At 42.5% G+C, this 12,257-nt stretch overlaps 1 protein-coding gene across 1 annotated transcript in view; it reads left to right on the top strand.

Annotated features, from left to right (window-relative positions):
- cpda (carboxypeptidase D, a) overlaps window positions 1-5,823 on the top strand; it is a 47,350-nt gene extending 41,527 nt beyond the window's left edge. Inside the window, exons 19-21 of the mRNA XM_055658189.1 lie at window positions 4-189; window positions 2,263-2,365; window positions 3,458-5,823. Of these exons, the coding sequence (XP_055514164.1) occupies window positions 4-189; window positions 2,263-2,365; window positions 3,458-3,675 (507 nt within the window). The 3' untranslated portion in view covers window positions 3,676-5,823. The remainder of the gene's footprint in view (window positions 1-3; window positions 190-2,262; window positions 2,366-3,457) is intronic.
- Window positions 5,824-12,257: the final 6,434 nt, after the last annotated feature.

Here is a 12,257-nt window from a genome sequence, read left to right as displayed (position 1 = left end):
CAGGTCCATAAAGGCTTGCGTGGAAAGGTTACGGATCATGACGGGAATCCCATCCCAAGAGCGAATATAATTCTGAATGAAGGCGTGAGGGTGCCGACGTCGGAGGCAGGTTACTTCCACATCCTGCTGGCTCCGGGACCGCACGACGTTGATGCGCTTGCAGAAGGCTACCAGCATCAGCGCAAAAAGGTAACATCCTCACCTGGCAGCGAGCAGCTACTCAGTTGCAGGTGCTCAATCTGAAATAAAGACACAGACAGCAGAAACATTCACCAGCTCAGGCAGTATCTGTGAAAGGAGTTAAAGTAAAAATCATTCAAAACTGCAAGGGTGGCGCAGTTGGTAGAGCTGCTGCCTCAAAGCGCTAGAGACCCGGGTTGGTTCGTGGGAATCTTCACCTGAATGAACGATACTTTATTATCACGTGATATGTCACAGTGCACTCAAAGTATGCAGAGAGTCGCCACAGGGAGGGCGCTGACAAGGGTTCGATCCTGACCTTGGGTCCTGTCTGTGTGGGGTTTACACGTTCTCCCTGTAATGGCATGGGTTTCATCCAGGTGCTTCCCACATCCCAAAGAGGAGAGACCTAATAGAAGTATATAAAATGATGAGACTCATAGATAGTGTCGACGGTCAGTTCCCAGGATGGATGTATCAATAGGGGATAATTTCAAGGTGACGGGCAAAGTTTAAGGAGATGTGTGCAGAAACATTTCTACACAGAGGGTAGTGAGTGCCTGGAACGTGCTGCCAGGGGTGGTGGTGGAGGCAGATCTGATAGTGGCACGAACATGGAGGGATATTGATTTTGTACAGACATCATGTTCAGCACAGACATTGTGGGCTGAAGGGCCTGTTCCTGTGTTGTCCATCTAATTTCTCTGTTCTAAGACATTTCAGTTTAGTTCATTTCAGTTGAGTTTATTGTCACGTGTAGTGGGGTACAGTGAAAAACCTTTGTTGCATGCTATCCAGTCAGCGGAAAGACCAGTGCAAGGTTAAGCCAACAAAGTCCAATCAAGGATAGTCTGAGGGTCACCAATGAGGTAGATGGTAGCTCAGCAAGGTAGGTATGGTAGTTATCTCTGCTTTGGTCTTTACTGAAGGCGCTGGTGGGTTAATTTCTTACTGTAAAACCGCACTGAGTGGATTAAAGGCAAAATGAATCCAAAGCACTTTGATGCATGTATGTGAGATAATATCCTGCAGTGGTGAGGGGAAATGGGGCGAATGAGATTGCTCCCCTGGGAAATGGCATGGACCCAGTAGGACATGATAAACAGAAAATCAAAGACGGCAAATTACTACCTTTACAGATTGCTGGTTTTTCAGATTGTATTCAAATTAGATAATTGAATGATGGAACTTGCTATAAATCATGTTCCTTGTGGGTGATCTGTGAACAAATTGTTGAACTTGGAAGCACCAATTTTGTTGATTAGACATCAATGTTTAGCCCCTTCATTTATCAAAGTGGCAAAATGGTCTCTAAATTGTTTCCTAATGGAGAAAATATTGATTTGTTGGATCATGATGGATGCTAATATCTTAATTTTGCTTGGCTACCAATAAAAACAGCATGACGGTCAGTAGATCAGCATCACAATCAGAACCATAGATTGTAATGCAGCTTTTCCATTTTGTTTTGTGATCAGCTTGTGTCTAAATGTAGTTCTGCCGTTTATAACACACACTTCCAGATTGGGGACAATTTCTTCCCAGCTGTAATCACGCAACTGAACCATCCTATCACCAACTAGAGAGCAGTCCTGAGCTACTATCTACCTCATTGGAGAATCTTGGACTATCTTTGATTGGACTTTACTGGACTAAATGGTGTTCCCGTTATCCTGTATCTGTACGCTGTGGACGGCTCGATTGTAATCATGTGTTGTATTTCCGCTGACTGATTAGCACGCAACAAAAGCTTTTCACTGTACCTCAGTACACTTGACAATAAACTAAATTTAAACTCAAATTAGTCTAAAGAAGGGTCTTGACCCAAAACATTGCCTGTCCATTCCCTCCACAGATGCTGCCTGACTCGCTGAGTTCCTCCAACACTTTTTTTTCTCAAGATTGCAACGTCCACAGTTCCTTGTGTCTTCCTTTAAAGTTTGTTGGTTCCATAAGTGAGAGATGTCATGGCAGAAGCGGCACTCCCACCTGCTGCAGGGGGAAGGGTTTATAGTGCTCTCCTGGTGCTGTTTGAAAGGTTCAAATCAATTATATATATATTTTTTTGTGTGCGTCTTTTAGGTATTTGTGTCGCCGTATGAGGCAGCCATCACCTTGGTGATGGTTGTTGAGCTGGATAATAAGTTGTTTGGACTGCCCCGAGAACTGGTGGTGACAGCAACAGGTAGGCACTAATGCAACAGCACTGTGTTATAAACCGCTTGTGCTGACACTTGTTAACTAACCTGTAGATTGAAATAGCTCACTGATAGTGATTAATTACTTAATTAATCGGAGTGAGATAGATTGTAGGGACAGGATTGGGCTGCTAAATCCCTCCGATCTGCTCCATCACTCAACAAGATCATACATAGCCCAGCCTTTTTACATCCCCAAATTGCTTCCCTGTTTTGTACCAAGATTTGTGGGTCCTTATTCATGATTATACTCAACAACTGAGATCTCAGAAAATTCATAAGTCATAGGAGAAGAATTAGGACATTCGACCCATTGAGTCTGCTCTACTCTTCAATCACGGTTTATCTATCTAGAAATCTAGACAAGTCAGCAGAACAAACCTTTGCCACTGAGAGACTTTGTAATATAAATGTTGTGCAGGTTATTTAAGCAGTGTTTGAGATGTGTTTCAGCATGGCATTAGATTGAAAAGTTGTCATGCAAAGGAATATTTAAACATTAAGTTTAACATTCTAGTTTCTAAAACATAGAACTGCACAGGAACAGGGCCTTCGGCCCACAATATCTGTGCCAAGCACGATACCAAGATCAGCTCTTAAATGCCTAAATACCCCTCCTTTCCCGGCCTATCCATGTGCCTAACTAAAATTCTCTTAAATGCCACTATGGTATCTGCCTCCACCACCACCGCTAGCAGCATGTTCCACGCACCCATCACTGTGTTTCCCCTTTAACATTTGCCCGTCTCACCTTAAAGCTATGCTCTCTAGTGTTCTACAAGAAAATCTCTTCTACTTGTGTGTCCATAACACTGTTGATTTTGTTGTTATAAATGACTGCGTTCTTGCAACGTTGATAATTTAAGACAGAAAATCGTGGAGTAACTAAGGGGGGTCAGGCAGCCATTCTGGAGAACATGGATAAGTGACATTTTGGGTAGGGACCCTTCTTCAGACCCAAGAAGTTACCGATCCGTGCTCTTGTCTTTTTGTAAACCAGCATCTGTAGTATCTTGTGGTTTGATGATTCATTTGTGTGATGGAGATTAAACAAGGATGATTTTTCCATCTACATTTAGGTGCAGCTTTGTCAGCAGTGATTGTGACTGCCTGCATTGTCTGGTGTGTTTGCTCCTTCAAGTCCAGTCACCAGAAAGACGGCTTCCATCGATTGAGGCAGCATCGGGACGACTACGAAGATGAGATCCGAATGATGTCGATGGGTTCAAAGAAATCACTTCTCAGCAACGAGTTTCAGGATGAAACGGAAAGCGATGAAGACACACTACATCAATGAACATCAATGTATCACACCAGCCCCACTGGTCTGATATTAACATTCATCTTTATTGCCAAGTCTCATGACTGTAGGAGAGGATATGTCTGGCCTACTACAGCACATGGCATTGGGTGGAAATCTTGGAGTGAATTCTGTCACGTTCTTGGTTGTCCGTTTGGGGAAAGTTGATGCTGCAGGAATGAATAACAACTGAAGATTTGCATACACCTTGATCTGACTGCTGACACATACAATGTGGAAGATCAGCCATACAGAGCCTGTAGTTACACCATCTCCACCATCTAAGCTCTGCCCATCACAACCTCTAGCAATCTTTTTATATAACAACAAGTACAAAAGCATTCATGTGCAATCTATTTAATAATCCTCCAACTATTCACACCACTGTATTTTGTACAAATAAAGGGCCGCGGGTGGGGGGGGGGGGGGGGGCAGAGTGAAATGGTGCACTCTAGTGCTGTAAAATTCATACAGGTCCAAGTTACTTTAAACCAATGGATGTGTTTTAATCTCAGATGTCGTGCAGCTTTATGCTGTGCATGAATGTTGTTGGTCGTGTGGAGGTAACCTGACTCTGTACGTGCTTACCACCTAATCTACCTTCATAGATCTTAAGATTTAGGCATTTATTTTACATTTTCTTCTCCTCTACAATTGTGTATAGTTAATTTACATTTCACTATTTAACATAGTTTTATTTTAGTGACTGTATGCAACTAAAAACAGCCGACTAAAAACTAGATTTTTTAAATTCTCCAATTTTTTAAATATCACAGAATGGTTACTAAAGTTCAAAGAGTGAAATTAAATGAAGGTCAGACTCTTAAACAATTGAAGCAGTTTATAGGACGATGATTGCTGTAGACACCAACAGCAGGGAACGGCGTGTGTGTGTCGGCACCTTTCAGTCCACAGACAAAGCGCTGGTTGCATCTAATTGCAGCAAATAATATTATAAATTAGGAATAAACTAATGTTGCTGACATTAATGTAATTGATAAACTGAATGTAAGAAGATTGATCAACAATCAATGTGCTGGAGTGCTTGATATGATCTTTACGTCTCATTTACATTCTGCGATTAACAGTAGTAATGGACTGGTTTAGAGTTGCACACAGACTATGTACTGGGAGAGTGAACCAAATGAACCATTTTTGCAATTAGTGTCTTCAATATTATTGCTGTTACTTTTCCCATTGGTTTCCTGATACACACTGGATTATTTTGTAATCGGAGCTCCCTCAATCGCAGTTAAACTGTTAACAGAGAAGCTTAATTTTTAAAGGTGCTCTTTTAAGAGTAGAAATATAATTCTGAAGTACTGCTGCTGAGACAGTGGAATTGCTTACACTGAATTATGATGGAACAGAAAATGAGAACTAGTGGTCCTATTGTATGCTATTTGAAGCATATTTTTTCATAACTTTTCTAATCTGAAATTTGGGTGTAAATGTTTTTCAGTATAATGTGGAGGTTATTGAATTTTGGTGAAGGATTATAGAATAATGAATCTGTCCAGGTGTGTGTGTGTGTGTGTGTGCGTGTGAATGTCTCGGTGTATGCTGCTGAATGTACACCTGATCTGCCTAAGTACAGTACAAGATCACCAGAAATACAGCATTGCCAAAAACACCTGATTTATAGCAATGTTTCAGCACCAGAAATGTCTTGCTGTACCTGATGTTGTCAGCTCCATTTTGGAGGCTTACTTCAAAATGTTATTCTTGTCATCATTAATTTGTACCTTTTTTGCACAGGACTTTAGCCGATTTGCGTGTTTGATGATATACTGTGATGCCTTAAATTTTTCATATTGCTTTCACTTTGTGGTAATGTTACTGGATATCAGTGAAAGGGTTTGGCATCAAAAAATAAATGCATTATTGAGCATAACTATGGTGTGTATGGTGGTATGTGTAGTTAAACAGCAGTGGTATTTAGTTGGAACATCTTTCACTTGTTTTAATGATAGGTATGTTAAAAGTTAAAAGATGGAGGCGTTGTATATAAGTAAGTAGCAAGGCTGATGTTGGATACATTTGATTTCTTTCCATTAGATTTGTTTATATATTCTCTGATCATCGGGTCAACACTTGGAAAGTCTATCTCCAAAATTGAAATAACAAATAAAATATATTTTTGTCTTATAACATGCCTTTTCTGACTGATTTAGGAATCTGTGATCAGACTTACTGTTTTACAATGACTGAATATATTAAATTGGGTTTGTTTCCACAAGGAATTAAAAACGTTTTAAAATGTCAGATTTAGGGGATCAATTTCTGCAATTAGATACGCTTATAATTAGTGGCGATAAAATATGCAAATTGGTGTGCCAAATGTTTGCATTGTCGTTTTCCTGGATACTGTCAATGACCTGAGAATTGCTGGGTACAATACTACTCCCTTCCTTCCTTCCGCAGTTTACAGGGCCAGGCAAGCTCGGCAAATTGAAATACACAGGGAAAACGTTGTCATTCGATGCATACATGCCTTACATGTAATTAGATTTTAAATTACAAATACTATTTTGCACAGTGGCACAGCGGTAGAGTTGCTGCCTCACAGCGCCAGGGACTGACTTTGGGTGCTGTCTGTACGGAGTTTGTACGTTCTCCCTGCAACCTTGTGAGTTTTTCCCTCGTGTTCATATGTTCATGAGTGATAGGAGCAGAATCAGTCCATTCGGCCCATCAAGTCTACTCCGATATTCAATCATGGCTGATCTATCTCTCCCTCTAACTCCATCCTCCTGCTTTCTCCCCATAACTCCTGACACCTGTACTAATCAAAAATCTTTCTATCTCTGCCTTAAAAATATCCATTGACTTGACCTCAGCAGCCTTCTTTGGCAATGTATTCACCACCCTCTGACTAAAGAAATTCCTCCTCATCTTCCTAAAGGAACGTCCTTTAATTCTGTGGCTATGCCCCCTGGTCCTAGACACTCCCACTAGTGGAAACATCCTCTCCACATCCACTCTATCCAGGCCTTTCACTATCCGGTAAGTTTCAATTATTCCCCACTCATCCTTCTAAATTGCTCATCACCTTGTGTTAAATTCTATTGTGTGTTTTTTTTTAAGTGCATCGCTGCTGGCAAATTCATTTCTCTGCACCTTTGGGTGGATGTGACAAATAAAATTGACTTTGACTTTAAAGGAACGTGCTCCGGTTCCTCCCCCACTACAAAGACATACAAGTTTATAGGTTGATTTGCTTTGATAAAATTGTAACTAGAGTGCAGGATAGTGCTAGTGTGCGTGGATCGCTTGCCGGCGCGGATTCGGTGGGTTGAAGGGCCTGTTTCCGCACTGTATCTAAACTGAACTCTAATGTCAGGAATCTATCATTGTTAAATTCAAAAATAACTAAGTGATCGATTGATAAATGATGAAACTTAAATCCAGACATTTATAAATCTATATTTAATAGATTGCTATTGGGTGCTTTAATAGATTAATTAAACTACAGTTTTGTTATTGCTTTGGCTAGGAAATAAGAGGCAGTGTACCAGACGTATTGCCTGGAGTCAAAGTAACAGATTATTTCATGCAGAAACGGAATTGTGATTAAATGTATGCTGAAGGCACCCTGAATAAATTAATTAGTACCATCATGGCTTTCTTAAAATGAATACTTGGAGCATTAACGTCGGAGAAGGAAGATCAGATGGTGCATGTAATGTGGTGCTGCCTGCTGCCTACTCTCTGTTTAGATGTTATTCCTGCTGTGATGTGTTGCATAGTCTGTTGAAAGGTCTCGCTATCACGTCGGTGAACTGCAGGGGGTGCTGTCTGTTGGATGACGTGTTCATTTGAGGCTTTTGTCTAGCCTCAGGGGAAGATAAATTGCTTGAAATAATGGCAAAAAAAAAATCTCTGGCCGAATTGTCACTGATGTTTAGTTTGGTTTAGAAATTCAGCGTGGAAACAGGTCCTTCATCCACCGAGTCCACACTCACCATCGATCATCTGATCTCACACATTCTATGTTGTCACACTTTCTCATCCACTCCCTACACATGAGGGACAATTTATAGCGGCCAATTAACCAACAAACATTCAAGGTTTTGGGATGTTGGAGGATCCAGAGAGAACCCACGCAGTCACAGGGAAAACATGCAAGCTCCACATAGACAGCAGCCAAGGTCGGGATCAAACCTGGGCTTTTGGTACTGTGAGGCAACCTCTATACTGCTACAACACTGTGTCCTTGGCATTATTTAATACTCATTAACAGTAATGTTAATGGACCATTTTCCCAATATTACTCATTATAAACCTATCAACCAAAACCAGTATGATTTATCTGAGGTTGACGTGCATGCTGGCATACATATATTGACCTGTATGTTCAGGGGGGATCATTGCTGATTAACACAATGGGTGCAATTGACTGAATAAAACAGTAATGCTCTCTGGAATAGTTTACAGCAAAGAAATCCTGTTACATCTATAACTGCATGTTAAGGAAATCTAAAGAAACTTCATTTTCTCCTTGTTGATCTTAAAAAGGATCAGTTGATGACAGATACTTGTATTTTTGTCCATTCTAGAATTTCAAGCAAAGAAATCACTGCTGAGAATGTTCAGGGATCTGTTGATCCCATCAACACTCCATATTCTGGGGCAGAGCAGAGTTTCATTACTTGATCACAACAATATAATGTGGATAAATGTGAGGTTATCCACTTTGGTGGCAAAAACAGGAAAGTAGACTATTATCTGAATGGTGGCCGATTAGGAAAGGGGGAGATGCAACGAGACCTGGGTGTCATGGTACACCAGTCATTGAAAGTAGGCATGCAGGTGCAGCAGGCAGTGAAGAAGGCAAATGGTATGTTAGCATTCATAGCAAAAGGATTTGAGTATAAGAGCAGGGAGGTTCTACTGCAGTTGTACAGGGTCTTGGTGAGACCACACCTGGAGTATTACGTACAGTTTTGGTCTCCTAATCTGAGGAAGGACATTCTTGCCATAGAGGGAGTACAGAGAAGGTTCACCAGACTGATTCCTGGGATGTCAGGGCTTTCATATGAAGAAAGACTGGATAGACTCGGCTTGTACTCGCTAGAATTCAGAAGATTGAGAGGGGATCTTATAGAAACTTACAAAATTCTTAAGGGGTTGGACAGGCTAGATGCAGGAAGATTGTTCCCGATGTTGGGGAAGTTACTAATTACTAATAATGACTAATAATACCTTGCACATTCTCATCCAATTCATTGATCCAGTCTCTCTGACTTGAAACATTGACAGTCTCTCTTTCCGCAGATGCTGCCCGACCTGTTTAGCATTTCTAGCATTTCCTGTTTTAAATTCAGCAGTAAACGTGTTAAGCAATTCCACACTCGTTAATCTAAAATTATTGACACCAAGTCGAGCACCACTGCTGACCTGACGGGAAACATCAGCTAACAGCACGGAATGGAAAGTGAACTGTGAACCTGTCCGATTACCAATTCATTGAGGTATCGGAAACGCATCACAAGGTGCAGGCTCGAAGGGCCGAATGGCCTACTCCTGCACCTATTTTCGATGTTTCTATGTTTCTAATATCTGCTGTGTAGCCAGGGACAAGATGTCAAACATCCCAAGCAAGCTAGAGAGAGATGCTATGAACCAGAGCTCAAAACATGGTGAAGGAAATCCATGCGATTCGACAAGTAGTCAGTAACAACAGAAGAGCAGCTTCTGTGAAATCATTGGACAAAGTCAGCATGGATTTACGAAAGGTAAATCATGTCTGACGAATCTTATAGAATTTTTCGAGGATGTAACTAGTAGCGTGGATAGGGGAGAACCAGTGGATGTGGTGTATCTGGACTTCCAGAAGGCTTTCGACAAGGTCCCACATAAGAGATTAGTATACAAACTTAAAGCACAAGGCATTGGGGGTTCAGTATTGATGTGGATAGAGAACTGGCTGGCAAACAGGAAGCAAAGAGTAGGAGTAAACGGGTCCTTTTCACAATGGCAGGCAGTGACTAGTGGGGTACCCCAAGGCTCAGTACTGGGACCCCAGCTATTTGCAATATATATTAATGATCTGGATGAGGGAATTGAAGGCAATATCTCCAAGTTTGCGGATGACACTAAGCTGGGGGGCAGTGTTAGCTGTGAGGAGGATGCTAGGAGACTGCAAGGTGACTTGGATAGGCTGGGTGAGTGGACAAATGTTTGGCAGATGCAGTATAATGTGGATAAATGTGAGGTTATCCATTTTGGTGGCAAAAACGGGAAAGCAGACTATTATCTAAATGGTGGCCGATTGGGAAAGGGGGAGATGCAGCGAGACCTGGGTGTCATGGTACACCAGTCATTGAAGGTAGGCATGCAGGTGCAGCAGGCAGTAAAGAAAGCGAATGGTATGTTAGCTTTCATTGCAAAAGGATTTGAGTATAGGAGCAGGGAGGTTCTACTGCAGTTGTACAGGGTCTTGGTGAGACCACACCTGGAGTATTGCGTACAGTTTTTGGTCTCCAAATCTGAGGAAGGACATTATTGCCATAGAGGGAGTACAGAGAAGGTTCACCAGACTGATTCCTGGGATGTCAGGACTGTCTTATGAGGAAAGACTGGATAGACTTGGTTTATACTCTCTAGAATTTAGGAGATTGAGAGGGGATCTTAAAGAAACTTACAAAATTCTTAAGGGGTTGGACAGGCTAGATGCAGGAAGATTGTTCCCGATGTTAGGGAAGTCCAGGACAAGGGGTCACAGCTTAAGGATCAGGGGGAAATCCTTTAAAACCTAGATGAGAAGAACCTTTTTCACGCAGAGAGTGGTGAATCTCTGGAACTCTCTGCCACAGAGGGTAGTTGAGGCCAGTTCATTGGCTATATTTAAGAGGGAGTTAGATGTGGCCCTTGTGGCTAAGGGGATCAGGGGGTATGGAGAGAAGGCAGGTACGGGATACTGAGTTGGATGATCAGCCATGATCATATTGAATGGCGGTGCAGGCTCGAAGGGCCGAATGGCCTACTCCTGCACCTAATTTCTATGTTTCTATGTTTCACAGCTCTGACCTGACCCTTAAACAGATAGCGAATTGTGACATATGAACAGGAACACGTATAGGGCAAGGGAGTTCTTTGATTATAAGAAAACAGTTGTGTTGTTCCCCATTCCTTGGATAAATGGCAACTGCAGATGACTGGCATAAAATAGTAACAAGTCCTGGGCCAGGCTCAGAAATTGAATCCCTTTGGAAAGCCAATGTCTCAGCAGTGGACTAATGTTATTCTCTTTATCCTGTATCTGTACACTGGGCGACTTAATTGTAATCATGTACAGTAGTCTTTTCCTTGACTGGATGGCACGCAATGAAATATCTTTTCACTCTACCTCAGTACATGACAGTATTAAAATAAAATTAAGACTAAGATTACAGCCCTCCCTTGTTAGTGAGCCCAGCCAGTTTATTGCACATGGGTAATATTTGAGTTGAAGTGGGAATGGGCAGGTCAGCAACATTCCCTGGTCAACATCTTACTGTGCTGGGAGACCAACAGGTTTCAGGAACACCAAAGACCAAGTTGATGGACATCATGCAGCTGGAAGACATTCTCTGGGTGTGGCCCAGGGAACAGCTCAAAAATCAGAGATCTCGAGTTATTCCAGCACTTTGTCTTTTTTTCGAAACCAGCGCCAGCAGTTTCGTGGAAGTCCACTGGTACAGTACTACCTGCCTGAGCAGCAGCAACCCTGCACCCAGACCCTGGACTAGGTACACTAGGTACACTAGGTACACTGGTACACTAGGTACACTGGTACAGTACTACCTGCCGGAGCAGCAGCAACCCTGCACCCAGACCCTGGAGTTGGAAATGGAGCAGATATAGACCCACACCCACACCCACATCCAAGAGCAGACCCCTATACAGGAGCTGGAGCAGATCTAGGAACAGACATGTAGGAGTAGAAACATCCAGATCATGGAGCAGGCCCTGGAGCTAGAACTGGAGCAGACTCAGACTCAGACCCAGACCCCGACATTGGAGCAGGAGCAAGAGCTAGAGCAGGTCCAGGAGCAGGAACATCAAGTCTACTGGTGGAGTAGACATGATGGGCTGAATGACCTAATTCTACTCCTATTCCTTATGACCTTTACAAGGATGCTGCCAGGGCTAGAGGATGTGAGCTATAGTGAGAGGTTGGGTAGCCTGGGTCTCTATTCCATGGAGCGCAAGAGGATGAGGTGTGATCTTATAGAGGTGTACAAAATCATGAGAGGAATCGATCGGGTAGATGCACAGAGTCTCTTGCCCAAAGTAGGGGAATCAAGGACCAGAGGACACAGGTTTAAGGTGAAGGGGGAAAGATATAATAGGAATCTGAGGGGTAACTTTTTCACACAACCTGCCTCATCTGACTGGTGTAGATGAGGCAGGTTGGGCTGAAGGGCCTGTTTCCCCATTGTATCACTCTGTGACGTGTAGATGAGGCAGGTTGGGCCAGTATGGGCAGGTTGGGCTGAAGGGCCTGTTTCTGGATGAGGGAATTGAAGGCAATATCTCCAAGTTTGCGGAAGACACTAAGCTGGGGGGCAGTGTTAGCTGAGAGGAGAATGCTA

Source organism: Leucoraja erinacea, chromosome 28, assembly GCF_028641065.1.
Source record: "Leucoraja erinacea ecotype New England chromosome 28, Leri_hhj_1, whole genome shotgun sequence".
Classification (NCBI taxonomy): Eukaryota; Metazoa; Chordata; class Chondrichthyes; order Rajiformes; family Rajidae; genus Leucoraja; species Leucoraja erinaceus.
This window is presented reverse-complemented; position numbering and strand designations above follow the sequence as displayed.